This window comes from Zootoca vivipara, chromosome 9 (genome assembly GCF_963506605.1).
Source record: "Zootoca vivipara chromosome 9, rZooViv1.1, whole genome shotgun sequence".
Lineage (NCBI taxonomy): Eukaryota > Metazoa > Chordata > Lepidosauria > Squamata > Lacertidae > Zootoca > Zootoca vivipara.
This window is the reverse complement of record NC_083284.1, coordinates 69,398,238-69,416,884: the sequence shown is the minus strand read 5'-3', so window position 1 is coordinate 69,416,884 and position 18,647 is coordinate 69,398,238. Positions and strand designations below refer to the sequence as shown.

At 43.1% G+C, this 18,647-nt stretch overlaps 1 protein-coding gene across 1 annotated transcript in view; it reads right to left on the bottom strand.

Moving 5' to 3' along the window:
* Window positions 1-151: 151 nt before the first annotated feature.
* The window catches only part of KCNIP4 (potassium voltage-gated channel interacting protein 4), a 243,163-nt gene continuing 224,667 nt past the window's right edge, over window positions 152-18,647 (bottom strand). The window contains exons 3-8 of the mRNA XM_060278964.1: window positions 14,494-14,563; window positions 9,754-9,824; window positions 6,466-6,573; window positions 4,564-4,668; window positions 4,134-4,196; window positions 152-1,590 (exon numbers count right to left, since the gene is read on the bottom strand). Of these exons, the coding sequence (XP_060134947.1) occupies window positions 1,543-1,590; window positions 4,134-4,196; window positions 4,564-4,668; window positions 6,466-6,573; window positions 9,754-9,824; window positions 14,494-14,563 (465 nt within the window). The 3' untranslated portion in view covers window positions 152-1,542. The remainder of the gene's footprint in view (window positions 1,591-4,133; window positions 4,197-4,563; window positions 4,669-6,465; window positions 6,574-9,753; window positions 9,825-14,493; window positions 14,564-18,647) is intronic.

The window sequence follows — 18,647 nt, the reverse complement described above, 5'->3', positions numbered from 1 at the left end:
GCAGCTCTCTTTGGACTTCTGTAAGCTCTTAAGATCCTTTGTGCAGAAATGTCACAATTAAGGTTTGCAATTGTCTGGTACCAGTAGTTATATGCTTGTGGGCAGGCATGTAAGAATGATTTGAATATGTTGGAGGGGAGGGGGGAAGACGCTTCTTTGCTGGCTACAGTTCAGCAATGATGTCTGTGTAAAAGGCAGGGAGGAAAGTAGAAGGGAGCCTGCTTGTACCCATTGCGGCTCCATCCTGACACATGCTTCTTCCCTGTTCCCTGTAGTAGCCTTTAAAGAAAAAAAAAGTTGCCCCTCCTTTTCAAAAAAATCCATTACCACCACTGCTTTTACATAACTGTTCTAATGAACTTAAGCATCTTCCACCATAGTCGGAGGAGGCAACAAGAGCAAAATAACTTCATAACTGGCAGTCTAGTGTCTGGCATGACTCTATATACCGCTATGTATCCTGAGCAGTGAGTGGTTAGAAACTTACAAATACATTCGTTCCTTTTTTACTACTAATTTTTGGGCAATCCCACAGTTAGAAAGTAAGTAGTTCAGTTCACTCAGATAGTTGCTTTAGTTAAACAAAGCAGCACTATGTGGGAGCATAACACTCATAAACTGATGATCTTAAGGATGGAAGATGTTTGCCATAAGCAGCTGTTAAATAAATTAATCCAGTAACCATTTACTATAAAAAGAACATTCTTTTATAAAAATGAGTTGCTTGTGAATTAAAAAAAATAATTGCAGGTTACTATGCAAAGATGCCCAACCCTTCCTTATGTGGACAGATACTCCAATGAGCATAATGGAGTCTGTGTGTCTTCTGGGGTGTGTGTGTGTGGATTAGATGACCCTCAGGGTCCCTTCCAGCTCTACAATTCTAGGATTCTGTGTGTGCCTGGGCACAAACATACATTTGACAAGTATGCTATGTGTTGCATCATTATGGGGAATAGGGGACATGGGCGGGCTCAATGCATGCAGGCTTCCCCCTTCCAGTAATGATCTGGTGTGATGTCAGCATAAGGGAAGGCAGAAGAAACAGGACTCTACTGCACACAAGGAGGATTGTGCCCAAACTGTAATTAGCTGTAATAACCTTTAACTGAGAATTGTGTAAGATTGTGTTAATACACAAGGGAGTATAAAATGAAAGAGTTGTATAGCTAATAAACTCATTTAATAGAAACGAGTAACAGATCCTGCCCTCTTGTTCTCTCCTGGATCTCTTCTATGAAGTTTTGGATGCAATAATTCCGTTTTCATTTTGGTTTCTTTGGATTGTTCTCTGAATCAAATGAAGTTTTTTTTTTTAAGGACAACTACGTGAGCATTGTTTAAGAGAACTATTTTACCTCAACTACTGGAAAAATACGGTCTCCGTAGGTAGGCTTTGATTAAACAAAACTTGTTTGCGTTATACACATCCGTGTAAAGCCGAGCAATCCTGTTTTATGGTAAAAGTGGCAACAGCATTATGGATTTGTTGTTGCAGGATTGTTCATACCGTCCATTTATTGAAGAAAGAACTGTGTGGAGTTAGATCACATTTTCAAAGAGCTGCATGGAACGCATTATATTTTCATCCTGTAAGAAAGAGACATTTCATCTTGAGAGAGCGCTTTGAAATCTGAAAGTGAAAAGTCAGAAATATTTTTAATCCAATGAATATTTTCCTCCTTAGGCTGAAAAACCACACCCTTTATAAATTTTCAGTGTAATAAGCAGCTAAAAGTTAGTACCTACTTTGGGTATGTCCAAGGGCCAGGATCTTCGAAGTGGGATTTTTGATTACTTTCTTTGACTAGCAGATTTCTCCTATACCACTATCACAAATCCTGCAAGTCTGCTGATTGTGCAGTTTTGCTCTAAAGCCTAGTTCAGGCATCCCCAAACTTCGGCCCTCCAGATGTTTTGGACTACAATTCCCATCTTCCCCAACCACTGGTCCTGTTAGCTAGGGAACATGGGAGTTGTAGGCCAAAACATCTGGAGGGCCGCAGTTTGGGGATGCCTGGCCTAGTTTATATGTGATGCAGGCCACAGGTCTGCTACACAGCCCAGTGTTCTATACAGGCCCTAGTACGTTTGAAGACACAGGTCTGCTGCTTCTTACACATTGTTCTGCAAATAGTACAGGTATTTGCTGCTTACAGTCTATCACAAATAATTTACAGAGAAAACATTGTGGGGAGCTGCTAAAGTTTGGCGATGGCATACAATTACAATCTCATGCCTAGAAATTAAACATGTAACTCATACTGGGTCTGTCTATCAAATACACCTTGCTGTTTATAGCAAAACCTTGATAAAAACACAATAGGAGCAACAGGCCTAGAACTTTGTAGGAAGTTCTTAAGAAGTTTGGCTTAAGAAGTTCAGCAGCCATGTCAAGCTTCTGCTGCTGTTCTTGGGGTGTGCCACAATTCATAGAATCATAGAGTTGGAAGAGACCACAAGGGCCATCCAGTCCAACCCCCTGCCAAGCAGGAAACACCATCAAAGCATTCTTGACATATGCCTGTCAAGCCTCTGCTTAAAGACCTCCAAAGAAGGAGACTCCAATTGCTACTGCAGAAGAAGCCAATGGGAAACCTCTAGCTCTCGCAAGGAATGGGGAAGGCCAACCAGGGCCACAGGCTGTGTTTGAGGTCGATCAGATCCACTCCCTTAATTTTTAGCTTTTATTTTAAAAAGGAACCCTTTTGGAAATCAAGGGGAAATAGGCACGCAATATTCTACACAGTTCATTGGTAAAAGGTAAATTTCTTCTTCTTAACTGTTATTGGCCAATGAGTGCAAAGGTATTGGGATTATTGACAGGCAAGTGACTTATCCAACTGAATGAATAAACTACTTTAAATACAGTAAGCCTGCAACTTACGCAGGGGTTATGTTCCGGGGATCATGCCTAGAGCCAAAATGGCGTATAGTCAAAGCATATTGGGATCAGTGGTGGGCGGGGCTGCAAAAGTCATATGCCCCAAACGTTGCCCTGTTTCTGCCCCTATTTATTTATTTATTTTGCCATGTGCATAAAGACGAATGAGCAAAAGTTAAAGGTGCATAAGTTGCAGGCTTATGGTATAACATATTCAACAACTTAAATTTAGGGTTTTTGCTGTTTTGCACTGACATGAGTTCCATCCTGGTGTACGCCTTAAAACACCTGGTTATGAGCCTCCCAACTGTGCATTGATTTTTCCAGTGCACTTTACAGGGGGAAAAGAGAAAGCACCTGAGTAACTTTGCCAAGTGCTAGATATGACTTTGGCAGTGGAAGGGATGAGGCCTTCCTCTGTGTTCTATTTATACTGATGAAATGGAGAACAAAGAGACAATTCTCCAGCTTAGAGAAATTGCCTGGACAACCACTTATAGGTGAAGGGTTTTTTAAATATATATATCAAAGGGCCTTCTCTGAAAACTGACTGTTCTTTTTTATTGAATATGCCACAGCTGCTTCAGTCTTTATGGCATCTCGTTAAAATTATTTTGGTTTACCGGATATACATTTTATATGTTTTGACATTTTCTCATATAATTAAGGAGAATGTTGAGTAGCAACATCCAATGTGATCTCCGAAGCCTGCCCTGTTGCATGTTAGAGAAACACTTGCTGGATATCGGATTCTTATTGATTCTCACAGAAGGAAACTCTGAATGTTCAGCCTGGGGGAAGGAAGACAGGGCAGGATAGGCTGTGACACTATCTTCAAATACCTGAAGGGCTGTCATATAGAATCAGATGAAGCCTTGTTACCAGAGAGGAGGACTAGATCTAATGAGCTAAGTTGCAGGAGGAGAGAGATTTTGGTTCCATAAACAACTTCTTGGTGTGGGCAGTTCAAACATGGAGCCAGTTACGTAGAAGTTCTCCCTCCTTGGTAGTCTTCAGGCAAAGGCTGGACCTGAATATGTGCCACCTCTGGATTTCTTGCACTGAGCAAGGAGCTAGACAGGTGAACACGGTCTCACAATAGCCTTTCCAGCTCTATGATTCTATGAGATAATAAATGCGTTTTCTAAAATATGGACAGTTTGTGAAATATCGTACATGCTGAAGCTTCATACTGCGGTTTTGTATTCTGTCATAAGAGCAAAGCACTATGAATATACCAGTTACTTACTTTTTGGCAGCTTTCAATGAATTCATCTATGGTGACTACGCCATCTTTGTTCTTGTCCATTTTCTGCCAAAGAAGAAATGCTTGCTTAAGTAATGTCGTTCTCCAGTTAAGACTGCCGCCTTTCATTTCTATGAGAAGCCAGGTTTGGGGACAGGTGATAGAATAATGGCTACCAAAGAAACTACTCCTACACTTGCCGACATTTTATATTTATTTTAACAAATCACAGGTGCTGAGCTTCAAATCTTGCAGAGTAGGCAAGACAAAAACGGAAATGAAGAAGGAAGGGGATTTGCTTAATCAAATTAGTATAGGCAACATAGCAAGAAGAGCAGGTTACATAGCCACACTGCAAACCATCAATACGATAGCTATCTATGACCATCATTTCACCTGGCTCCCCTGCCCCGCCCCGGCAAATCGTACCTACCTGGAAAAATGTTTCAACGTGTTGTCTCGGGGCATCTTCTTTGACAACAGGATAAGTGCATTTCCCCATCATATCATATATAGCTTTCATAATATCCAGCATTTCCTTTGGGGGAGGGAACAAGACATTAAAGTGAGCAAGAAAATACTGTGCAGTGGAAAATGCACAATTGGGAAGAGAGTTGCATTTATAAGACAGAAGCCTTGCTAGCACAGAAGTGAAAAACCTTCCCAAAAGTAATGTGTAGGTGTTTCATTTGCTGATACATGAACTGCTAGAAATCATAATTTCTTAAGTTGCTGGGTGTTGCAGCTACCCCCCAGCTGTCTTTTGCAGTGGGAACACATTTTCCTGTAGCAATGCAGTCTCTGGATAAATCAGATGTTTACAGGCCTACAGAAGGATTTTATCTGACCTACAACACAGCATTTCCCCTAATATTTCACCTGCATCTTTCAAAAGCAATGTAAGAAATGGCCATCAGGTGGAAGCAGAAGACTGATATACACCCCATTGTGCCTTTCAGGAATCATCATAGCAAACCCCTCCCATTATTGCAATGCTGAGTGTATTCCATTTAAAGTAAGGAGACTCAGTCTTTATGCTTAACAGATTCAATTTGCATTGAAAAGAAAACACTAAACAAAGTCAAGCAGGTGGTGGGGGCAAATCTGATTTAAATTTCATTTCAAATTGCTATTTGGGCAAATCAGACGCTTGCTCACTCCCTCTTGTAAGTTTGCTGTCCTGCCGCCTTTTGCCATACTGAATTTTCTTCTCCCTTGTTTGGAGAGAGTTTTCTTTCCGAGTGAGTACTCAAACTGCAGCCTTATTGCTGATAAGGGTCCTTTAAGTTGCGCCCAGGCAGGACAGAGATAGCCAATAATGACACCGGGGGGGGGGGTTGAATCAAGAGAAAGAATTTAATTCTTAAATTTAAGAGACTCCTGGTGGTCAAGCTCATGACAGGAGTAAAGAAACAAATTGCAAAGCTCCCTTATACCCTTCTTTTGGGCTCTTTCCCCCTCCCTGTAAATGTGTGCATGCAAAGGGGTCACGTACGCAAGGGGGTCACTAGTACACGTCCTGTGCGTAAACACATGCTGGCTTAGGCAGGGGTAACATAAACAGGGCCATAGGGGACAATGGTGATTTGCGCATCTTCCCCCCCTTTCACATCATCTATGCGTATTGTCAGTTACTGTCGAATTCATATCTCTGGCTGGCTCAACAAAGCCTTGACTATCTTGCTGCTCTTTGCGTCAGACTGCTAGCATCCGACAAGACAGTCATTTGGCCTTGATAGCTTAGCTGGGCATCCTGTTTTGTTTACATTACCCTTTGGCACACAGAGAGAGGCAAAGGAAAAAGCATTTTACGCAAGACATCCCAGGGCTACAGCCTATACAGTCAGAATTCATACAATGCAAGCAATGCAAACTATAGGATCAGATCTAGCTCAATAATACAATTTGCAAATCACTCTCTACAAAACTTGCAAACCTACACACATGCTGACAGAAATGGAATGACGGCAACTTTAGCACTAGATTTGGCTGTTTGCATAACTGCCCCTTGGTGGGGAGGTGAGTGGTGTGCATGGAGGGGATAGCTTGACTGCAGCAGCAACCCAAGCAGATGCTTGAAGCAGCAGCATTTGACTGTGTTATCATGGGACAAGTGCACCACGAGATCTCGCACTGCAGCAGAGGTGAGTGAGTCCCAATGTCCTGTATACAAGGGATCCTGGCATTTGCCTCTTACTCAAGACTACAGCCACTTGGGATAGCAGGAAGTCCCTAGTCCTGGAATTAATCTACTAAAACCTATAAACAACATCCCCGTTACATGCAGTTAATGACAAGCGTTTTCACATTACAGTGAGTGAAATGGTCTCCTCACCTCTTTAGTTATACAGCCGTCCTTATTTATATCATACAGATTAAAAGCCCAGTTGAGTTTTTCTTGCACCGTCCCCCGGAGTAAAATTGAAAGGCCCATAACAAAATCCTGAAAGAAAGCAAGATGGTGGATTAATAAAAGATCTATTTCCATCTATTTGGCTGTGACTCCTGCAAGGCAGGGGTTTGGACTTGGTGACCATTCCAACGCTATACTTCTATTATCTCTGTGCACGTGTGTCTGTGGTTGAGATGCAAAATTTGCCATCATAACAACGCTGCTTTTTTTTTTAAAAAAAAAAATCTGGAGAAACAAAAACCAAACAAGGTTGTCCTCAAAACAGAATGGCAGTTTTGCCTTCCTCCCTTGCGTGGAAGAGCCAAAGCATGAAAGCTGACAGTCCAAAGTTAGGGACCAATGAGGGTCATCTAGTCCAACCCCCTGCCATGCCAACTTGAACTCGTGACCCTGGGATTAAGAGCCTCATGCTCTACTGACTGAGCTATCCCAGTCCCGGCAAAAAAAAAACACCCACAAATAACAAAAGCAGCTAAGGCTGAGCTTGGAGGACTGGGCTATTGAACATACAGTGAATAACTATTTTATTACAGAGAATTCCTGATAACAACATTACAGAAGTGTAAAAACAGCTTTGAGTCACCCTGGATTATTTATACTGGAGGGTGGCCTAAAATAGAACAAACAATAAGTGGTACATCCAATTTTGTATGAGAAAGTAGTCTTCTTCTGCACTTGTGTGCTAGCCTATGGGCAATAAACTCAATTAATTTAGTAATATAGAAGCTTCATCCCAAGAGGAATAAAAGTGTTCTGAAAGTTACTGGGAATTTATATCTCATATCTTAACAGAAGTTAATTAACAGGGCTCAATCAAAGGAGGTGAAATGCTCTTTTGCATAGTCAAAGAAGCAGGCATGTAAGAGCCTTACAGTGTGGGCAAGTGCCATTGAGGTCAATGGCTATAGGGTTGTGGCCAACATTTCCTCTTAGTCTGAATTCTGCAGACAAGTATTGTGCTTTGCTGATGGGACTTTTGTAAGCCTTGCTGTCATTCTAAGTATATCCCTAGCACCTTGGCACTGGAAATCTCCACGCTGCCCAGAAAAGTGTTTAAGGCACGTGGGCACTGATTCCCACTATTTCTGGTTGGCACTGTGAGAGCAGGATGAAATAGTAGGTGAGCCTTTGGCCTGATCCAACAAGGCTCCACTTATCTTTTTATGTAAAGCAAAAGCTACAACAAACAGCAACAAAGGTATAGTTTGCATTTGCTGACCTCGATGTTGATCAATGAGCGAGACTCTTGTGGGCTCTGCATATCGGAAGAAAAGTCAGGAAAATGCAAACTCTTTGCCTGACCTCTAACCCAATCTAGCTAATTCATGGCACATCCTGATTTTATCTGCTTAAAATCCCAAGGGAAGAGGCTCCATGCCTGACTGAGCCACTACAATTACTGGCAGTCCCATTAGCACTCGTTGGAATCAAGGATTAGAACCGTCCATTGGACTTACAGAGAGAACATTTGCTGAAGCTAAGTGCAGGTTGACCTGTGCAGAATGAAAATAATTTTCTTAACATAGCCGGTAACAAAGACCAAGTTTGTCAAGGCCTGATGCGTTCCTACATTTTATAAACATTACAATGCAGCAACATCCTAAAGAAATCCAACAAAAAAATTACGGCCTTCTTGTAGCTGTTCAGTTGTGATGTGATAGGAAACAAGAAACCTGAATCTGGTTCTTCTGGTTGGCACACCAAATAGGGCTGGGCGTCTGTTGGTAAACCTATTTGCTTTCCTCCATGCCTATTCAAACTTATGCTCCTTTCAGAAATCTCCTGCTCTTCATACAACATTGTTCACAAGCACCAAAATACCACTTGAGCTATAAGGGAGGGGGAAAGATGACAAAAAAAAACCCCTACTCCTTCATATTTTGCTCCAAACAATAGAAAGGATCAGCAGACAGGCACACAAAAGATTTAAGGGGATCTGTTTTGAAGCGTTGGTGCCACAAGCCTCCCTCTGGGCTCTGCCACTCTGAGATTAGAAAATAAAAGAGAAGAGGAGATGTTCCCAAGGTGCAAATGAAGGCACCTGCCATTCTGCTGGCCGGCAGCACGAGCTTTTTCAAAGCCATTTTGACATGGGAGTTGACACACAAGCATCCCGGGAAAGGACTGGGAATTGCCTGTGATCAAACAAGCCTCCCGGTATAAACCTAGCAATATGACCCATATATCTTTGCCTGTCTGTTGAAAAGAATGTGTAAGGAACACTTCGACGGAGGAAAACAGAACCGAGGTAAACAAATGGCGTCTCTCTCTTTTTCAACAGGGTTAACATGTATTTCACTTGTGTCATCTGAGGAAACCAGACGATTATTTATCCACCCCCAACATAGCAGATTTATATCTGAGCCTAAGAACATTTCCTTAGAGAAGGACATGCCAAAACAGCTTACATGTAAGGGACTGAGCTTTTGGGTCGCAACCTTAAAAGCTTTATCCAGCATATTGCTAGCAAATTCTTTAGAATTCCAAGCCTGATCACTTCTGCAGACACTACCCTATTTTAAAAGGAAAACACTCATCCTCATGGCAAAAAAAATCACTACTAACCTTATTTTAATCTCACATTTGAATAACACATAAAAACAAGGAATGTATTGGAAGACGAAGGAAGTTGAAGATGAAGAACTGAGCCTGGCAAATTAAAAGATCTCCCTTTTTCACTTCCTTTTCCATCTATCTCTAGTTTGATAGCAGAACTCATTTTAACCCTTTCATAACTGATATCAATTCATCATGGAACAGGGGAATGAAAGTAGGAGGGCTAGATAAATCAGAATTGGTGAAAAGTAATATTTTATTGGCTTTTACTATGCTATTAAAGCATCTGTTAATATTTGCATATTTAGTAAAATATTGACACAATTATGAGCTTTTACGGTAATTTCTGTTTCTTTCTTGGAGTAAGTACTACTAAATCCAGATTGCAAGTATAGATACAACACATTCCATTTAAGACATTTCTGATCATTTGTGCATCTATTTTTTTATATACATTTCAGCTTCTTTGTTGTTAATGAAGCTTTGAAAAGTCATGATACTTCAGAAAACTGAAGTACAGGCTTGTTGAACTCCGTGGGAGAGTTCTGAAAATATGCTTAACCCTCTCATTGGAATAAAAGGCACTTTAAACTTTGGCTGGGTCAGATCCTACCAGAGAAACCAGGTGACAAGAACAGAAATAAACAGCCTTACCTCGAAACTCACACTTCCGTTGTGATCTGTGTCAAATGCATTGAACAGAAAATGTGCGTATGTTGTGGAATCTGCAATTCAAACAAGGTTGTTCCTTATTAATTGCATCAATAAAGAAACTCAATTCAGCTTTCATGTGCATGCATGTATCTGAAGAAGTGTGCATGCACACGAAAGTTCATACCTATGACAAACTTAGTTAGTCTCTAAGGTGCTACTGGAAGGATTTTTTATTTTTATTTTGTCTTTTAATGGTGATCCAGATTTGTAGGATCCTGAATTAGTTAGAATTTTATTCCCTATATAATCAACCAGTTTGAACACTATTTTTCTTTTTTCATTTCTTTCATTTTCCTCCTTATTGGTATGTGGTTATTTAAAAAATAAATAGGAAAACAAGCAATGCGCGCTTTCATTGTGTCATTTGTCAGATCGCAGCCACTGAACAGAATCAAAGGTTTTAAACCACACTCTGCAAAAACCAATAAAGAAGATTACCAGATTTACAAGACTTTACCTTTAATACATTTCAATTAATTCCAGTGGTTTCACAGCCTTCATTCAGTAAAATATCCAAGGCAGTGAAGACAATTGTGATTAAACATAAGCCAAAGGTTGTAGTCCTTAAGCTTTTAATTAGAGCTACTTAACGTGATTCCTCTCCCACTAAGTCTGGAATATAAATCAGGACAGAGAGCGGGAGTTTTTCAGGTTTTTCTGTTTAAAAAATTAAACAAGTTTCTGGTTTTGCACCTAGTAATGGTAACTATTATGATATATTAGCATTCTGACAGGTGGCAGCTAACATTAGAGTGCTAACATCTTAAGAGACTCAGACCATGCATTATCAGGGCTCCAATAAGCTTTGTGCAACATCGGCACATTCACAGCAACTACTCATCAGGTCTAATCAGACATTGGAAGACAAGCTTATCACTTGGGTGGCTGAGAAGGTGGGGCAGGAGTGGTACCTTAAATGTTCACCTTGGTTCAGGTGATAGGGTGGGATGGGTAAAACAAATTAAATTTGGAAAGCAAGAGCGTCACGGTTTTACTCAACTGACCTTAGCAGAATGGATAACCTACACCAGAAACCAACAAGCTGTTTTACTTCTTATTTTTATTTTTGTAATGTCTGGTTTTGAACACACACACACACACACACACACACACACACACACACACACACTGCTGTGGGTGTTTTGAACAATGGGAGGCATCTACTTTTTAACGTCCAGATAAAACAAAAATAATAATCCGGAACTGTTGTTGTTGTTATTGACAATTAAAGCTGACTTCCATTAGCGACACAAAATTCTGCCAGTCTTGCTAGGAATCTTACACTCATCTAGCTGAGTATTGCTGAACTGGGATTATTTATTATTGCTATTATTTATTGCATTTATGTCCCACTTTTTTCGTCTTCTAAGGAGATCGAGGTGGCGCACATTGTCCCCCCCTCCCCATTTAATCCCCACAACAACCCTGTGGGGTGGGTTAGGCTGAGAGGTAGTGGCTGGCCTAAGGTCACCCAGTGGGATTCATGTCAAGTGGGAATTTGAACCCTGATCTCCCAGGGACACTCTAACCACTGCACCACGCTGGCCCTCCGTAGGATTCTTCTCTGGGATTTCAGACAGGGGACATTCCCATAGTCCCTTGGAGATGCTTGGCGTTGGGCAAAAGATTCCTGCGTTGCAGAGGGTTGGACTAGATGTCTCTTGTGGTTCCTTCCAACTCTTAAGATTCTGTGCACACTGGGACACACGAGACACAAATCCGCCTGCATGCAAAGCAGATGCTGGACCATCAAGCTGTGATTCTCCCCTTTGTGCTTTTTTCCCCAACACGAGAAAGAGAATGAATGGCATCTTCAAGTGGAAAGATCCGGTGAGGAACGGCTTGAAACGAAGAGCACGAGATTGTGAGCAACTCCTGTTCAATTCAGCGGAACTTGCCCAAGAGAAATCCCCACTGGATTGCTCTTAAAGAACAACGAGGGAAAGCGTAATTATACCCTGGCCATGTAAGCTGATAAAATATACAAAAGGGGGAAAACGTTGAAGACAGAGAATCCGTAATAAATGCTAGAAGAAAATATTGAGTAACAGGAGGAAAAAGAATACTAAGTGGGTGATTGCATGACCCAAACTACACTAAGGTTATCAGATTTTTTTCAATGAATCCAGGGACACTTTAATTAATTAATTACTACACGTTCGGGACGTTGATGCTGCAGCGATGGCAATGGCAGAGGGGTGGCCGCCACCTTGACCTCAACCACCATGTTTCCACTGCCTCTGAGGTTTCTATCTCCTTTCTCCATGAGCCTGGGCATTCGGTGGTGGTGGGGAATTGGTGCGCGGTGGGTCAGGCATGGAAGGCGGAGAAGGAGGGCCAAGAGCAGCAGTGGCGGCTGCGAGGTTTGGGCAGCGTCATGCCTCCCTTCCCATCGGAGCAGCCCCAATCCCATTCCTACTGGCGTGCAAGCGGCAGGGGGCGGGGATCCCTCAGCTGGGAAGCGAGGCTTCCTGTTGCCTAACTGAGAGATCCCTGCCCCCTCCTCCTTGCATGCAAGCTCTGATAGGCAGCGTGAAGCCTCCCTTCACAGCTTAGTTGGTGCGGTTAGGTAAGGTGGAGGCAGCCCGGAAGCTGCATCTTAGAGCCCCTGCACCACCATCAGATGGGGACTTCCGAGCAGCTCCTGAAGCCAGCCGGAGCCAACTGCTCCAGGCTGCTGAGACTGCCGCTGCTGCGTTTCCCGGGGACATTAGATGAAATCCGGGGACATTCCAGGGATGGAATTTGTCCGGGGACTTATTCGCAAATCCGGCAACTGTCCCTGGAAAACGGGAACGTCTGGTAACCCTACGCTATACTCAAATGTAAAAGATCTGGAAATTACCAGTGACAAATGCCCAGTTTTGTTGAGAGAGAGAGAGAGAGAGAGAGAGAGAAAGCAGCAGGCTTAGCGAAACAAAGGAAAACCCATAGAGATAATTGGGGAATCACAAATCCACACCAGCTTTAGGCTTTGACTCACGGTTAAACTGCCACCTACATTTCTTTCTGCACACACAAATGTAAGAGGGGGATAATTGTGAACATACAGGCACATATAGAGTTTATAAAGAATTATCTATTGTGTTGCCAGTTCTCATGAACTCACAGCAATTTCGCAGGAGGGTAGGCCCTCTTAAATCTCCAACTTTTATTTTCACAATTAAAGACTCTTTATTAGTCAGAACACTTGGAACAGACAAGCTTAAACTCTTCAATGAGAACCTAGGGCTTTATTTTAGATTTTGGAGATTAGGGTGGCAAAGAGATTTCAGTAGAGGGAGCACGGCAAGGTTCTGAGGCCAACTCTTGAATGGATTCAAATTAGATCGCAAGAACAACAAAGGAAAAAAACCCTATGCAGATGATAATTTCCTTTTCTATGCTTCATTATATGTGTAGCATTATATGTTGGGAATATAATTAAGATATTCACACGCAAACGTGACAGATTCCAGAGGGCCCTGATGGCTATCCACCTCAGTCATTTAACAGAGAACCAAAGTCTTCAAGGAGAGTCAGAGGAAAGCTAATGGGCCTTTCTCATATACACCTCAGGCAAGGCTAAATAATATTTTGACTTTTTGGATATTGTTTGAATAAAAAATGGAGCCTCGTTGTCCCATGCTATGGCCTTGTAGAGTGAATACAGTCGTACCTTGGATCCTGAATGCCTTGCAAGTCGAACATTTTGGCTCCCGAACACCGCAACCCAGGAAGTGAGTGTTCCGATTTGCAAACATTCTTTGGAACCCGAATATCTGACGGGGTTCAGTGCCTCCTGATTGGCTGCAGGAGCTTCCCCTGGACAGTTAAGTCCAGTCAAAGGCAACTATGGGGTTATGGCGCTCATCTCACTTTCAGGCCGAGGGAGCAGGTGTTTGTCCACAGACAGCTTTCCAGGTCATGTGGTCAGCAGGACTAAACTGCTTCTGGTGCAACGGAACACTGTGACGAAACCAGAGCGCATGAAAACACCATTTGCCTTCTACTTGCACTGGTGTGCTTTCAAACTGCTAGGTTGGCAGGAGCTGGGACAGAGCAATGGGAGCTCACCCCGTTGCAGGGATTCGAACTGCCAATGTTCTGTTCAGCAAGCCCAAGAGGCTCAGTGGTTTGGACAACACCATAACATCAGGTGGGCTTTTTTGCCCTGTGCTTGCAGAGCCTATTTCAAAGCGCTCCACAAGATAGAAAGGGGCTTAACAAGACCTGACAATGAGCCCCCTTTGAAGTGCTTTGCACAGGGGCTTTCCAAGCACTGCCAATCAGATGATTTAAGCAGGACTCGCTCCTGCTGCAGTTTCCCCAAGCTCAGTACTGAGTTTTGCAAGACCCTACCTACTTGGGCTCCTTTGGGGCCTCAAGGCTTTGTTAGTAAACAGGGCGACAGGGAATATATGAATTTAACTATTGCTTTTGTTACTTGTCCAGGGCCTTTGGGATGGAGCGAGCTGTACATCTCAGGAAACAAACTGCAGACTGTGTGCTTTTATAAATAGATATTGCTAGTAGGTATTTCCACTCTTTAATTAAAACCCTAAAGTACTTCTGTCCACCCATTAAGTAGTATAAAAGACTTAATTAACTAGAACAACAACCTGTTTAGGCCAAATTTCAAAGCAATTATGGCAATTGGTTGTGCATGCAAACAAGACTAATTATGTGCAGAGTACTCACCTCCCTGTGGGAAGAACTGAGAGTAAATCTCTTTGAAGGTCTCTTCATTAACAATCCCACTGGGACATTCCTAAGGAAAGTGGCAAGGAATGCATATGAATAACATGCCCATGTACAAATTGTACAAGAGACTGCAAACAGCGAGGATTTTACCACTACCAGACAGAGATGTCGAAAACTACTTTACGAAAGTTCTCTTCTGCTAACGGGGCCAAAGCCTGTACTAAGTCTATTTCTCCAGAAGCAGGGAAATTCACATATGAGCTCCCCCATCTCCTAGTATGGATATTCACTGCAAGGTGAAATGTGAGCAGCATTGTTATATTCCTGGCACCTTCTACGCTGTTTGCATTCAAAGAAGTTGAGCTGATATCTGCAGTGATCAGCGTGATCTTGATATCCTGGTTCAAAGAGGAACCAGAAAGATAATTTGCTGAGCAAAGGGAGACTATTGGAAGAACTAGCCCAAGTGGCATCCGCCAGGAGCACACCGCCATGTTTCAACCCCGCTGTCAGGGTTTGTTGTGACTACTCTTGAGTAACGACCGTCCACATGCTTGTCTTTCAGACGTTTTTATTGGTGCACATTATTTACAGTGTAACGGATTGCTCATTTCATGTCTACCCGCTCGAGTCAGATTCCTGCACTAATTCCTTCCGCATTCGCGACCAGCATAAAAGCCTCGGAACTGAGAAGTGCCTCCCTTTCCTCCTCTTTCTCAATTCCGGCGTCGGAGGGACGGGTCTTCTGTCTGACCTATTCCTCTCCACTCTTCCCGCCTCCCTCTCTTCCTGCCTATGGAGCAGGGGCTCTTTAGTGTTGCCAGAGCCCTGGCACTCCCTCTCCGTTTCCTGACTCACCCCTTCAGACCCCTCGCTCTCATGACTGCTTGGAGACAGGCTGCTTCTGATGAAGGGGGGGTTCTCTATAATCCCTCCCCCTTACACCCACCTTGATCTCTGTGACCATTTACAAAAGATTTACAGTGCACCATGCTATAACACAGTGGTACCTTGGTTCTTGAACTTAATCTGTTCCGGAAGTCCATTTCAAAACCAAAACATTCCAAAACCAAGGTGCGCTTTCCCATAGAAGGTAATGCAGAATGGATTAATCCATCCCAGGCTGTTGAAAAACTACCCCTAAAATGCTTCACCCCACTGCCCCAACCAGCGTGATATTTCGGGATCTCTCTGTCTCTCTCTCTCACTCGTCAAAGCGGCTGGACTGCAGAATGCTGCCGGGACGCTTCTCCTCAACTCCCCAATCAGCGTGATCTCTCTAATAATGGAAGTGCAACACTAAAAAACGGAAGCTCAGGACATGTTCAACTTCCCCCCAAAAAATTGAGAACTGGAACGCTCACTTCCGGGTTTGCGACGTTCGGGTTCTAAGTTGTTCGTGAACTAGGCTGTTCGAGAACCAAGGTACCACTGCATCCGCTTTGATAACTGAGATTTTAGAACAAAGGTTGTTGAGCATATTTAGGATGCAATTCTACATATCAAGTTTGTAGAGCAGCTTGAGGCTTTTACACACACACACACACACACACACACACACACACACACGTTTTCAAGAAGACCAAAAATATGTAGAACATGCCTTTTTTGTGATCAGGTCAGGTGCCTGAGGGTGTTATGGGACCTGGCTCTGTTTTTGAAGGGCGACTAGGGTTGGTGGCCAAGAACAGAAACAAAAAGTGATATCAAGCTTCTCAGGAAATGGGTTGTGGAAATCATTTTCTTGGGAAACAAAATACTGCTTTGATTGGCTGAAAGATGAAAGGCACAAGTGTTTTCTAGATAAGGTTGCTAAGAGAGAAAGCGAAGAAGCAGAGCTGTTTCTGTTTGTTTAGCTATGGCTTTCGAAAGCAGAAGGGAAGCCCAGACACACATTCAAGATATGACTTCATCAGACATACGGTACATGAAAATAGCACCCAGTGTGCCTTAAATGAGAAAAAACTTCCTAACTGAAGCTACTGAGCAGCAAGCAGTATCTAAACAATTGGGGGAGTCTAGATACACATCCCTACATATCAAAACCCTACATACTCCTTGGTCCTGAATGGGGTAACTGTGCCCCTGAAGGACCAGGTGTGCAGCCTGGGAGTCATTTTGGACTCTCAGCTGTCCATGAAGGCGCAGGTCGATTCTGCGTCCAGGGCAGCTGTCTACCAGCTCCATCTGGTACGCAGGCTGAGTGAGACCCTACCTGTCTGCAGATTGTCTCGCCAGAGTGGCGCATGTTCTGGTTTAGACTACTGCAATGCTACTTTTGAAGGTGACACAGAAACTACAACTCATCCAGAATGCGGCAGCTAGGCAGGTGATCGGGAGCGGCTCCTGGGACCACACAACGCTGGTCCTAAAGGATCTATCCTGGCTTCCAGTGAGTTTCTGAGCGTGATTCAAAGCCTTTAAAGCCCTAAATGGCCTTGGCCCAGTATACCTGAAGGAGCGTCTCCACCCCCGTCATTCAGCCCGGACACTGAGGTCCAGCTCTGAGGGCCTTCTGGCGGTTCCCTCTCTGCGACAAGTGAGGTTACAGGGAACCAGGCAGAGGGCCTCCCATCAGATGCCAAAGAGATATTTGACTTTTAGAAGACATCCGAAGGCATCCCTGTTCAGGGAAATTTTTTATTACTGGTGTTTTATTGTGCTTTTAATATTTTGTTGGGAGCCTCCCAGAGTAGCTGGGGCAACCCAGTCAGATGGGTGGCATATAAATAAAATAATAATACTTATTGTTATTATAAAATGAAATCCTCCATCAGGTGTGTTAAAATTTCAACTCCTCAGACAGCGTTGGAGAAAGTTATGACTTCAGGCATGAGAGTTCAGGTACAAGAGCATTTCACCATGCAGGGCTTTCAAAATATTCTCTTTAGTTACTTATAAAGGACCCATATGTCATTATTACATGTTATTTCACAAGCTAGTAACAGAAGGGGTACAAGGAATGTTCGTCACCAAAGTTTGGACCAAGAAGCTGTCCCTGTTTTCCAGGGACAGTCCCCGATTTACAGAAACCATCCCAGTTTCTGATTTGATCCCGGAATGTCCTGCTTTTCCACAGGACATCCCTATTTTCACTAGAGAAATGTTGGCGGGGATGGAGCTATGCGATGCCCAAGCCAAAGAGATACAACCTTTAGAAGATATCTGAAGCAGCCCTATATAGAGAAGGTTTTTTAAAAAAAATGTTTAATGTTTAATCATGTTTTATATGTGTTGGAAGCTGCCCAGAGTGGCTGGGGCAACCCAGTCAAATAGGCGGGATATAAATAATAAAAGGATTGCAATACCTTAAGGACCTCCTCTTCCCATATAAACCTACCCGGACCCTGAGATCATCTTGCCATCCGGAGGGTGGCAAAACGAGGATGGGCCTTCTCTGCAGTGGCTCCCCGTCTGTGGAATGCTCTCCCCAGGGAAGTTCACCTAGTGTCCTCATTATACGCCTTTAGGCGCCAGGCAAAAGCGTTCCTTTTTAACCAGGCCTTTGGTTGAACCAATTTACATCCTATGCCCTTTTAAAATGTGGGGTTTTTTTGGGGGGGGGGGACTATTGGGTTGTTGTTTTTATTTTTATTAGGTATTTTATGGTTTTATATCTTGATTTTATTCTGTGAATTGCCCTGAGACCCCCGGGTATAGGGCGGTATATTATTATTAATAATAATAATAATAATAATAATAATAGATAGATAGATAGATAGATATTGTCATCAGAGGAATGATGGAGGGTATGTGAATCCCTGTTTCCTGTTCTGCCTGTTGACTGACCAGTAATCTCTCTGGCTTGTCTGGATTAAAGCTTTATGCAGGAGCAGCTTGTGGCGATAGATGGCTGCACTTATCTAGCCTCCTGGCATGGGAGTTACAGCAATTTACTGAGATTGCGAAGGGTGGCGCAGACAAGAAGTCAGTGCATTGTGAATGCAGCAGCAGAAACTGCCAGTGTGATCACCTGTACTGGCTTCCTATTTGCTGCTGAGCCAGGCTCATGGTTCTTCAGTTGATTTACAAAGCTCTGAACTTCGTGGGTCCAGGATACCTCAGAATCACCTGAGCCCTTATAGTCCAACTTGATCCCTGAGAGCACCTACAGAGGTGTATTTGGTCACTCTCCAAGTTGGCGAGGCTCA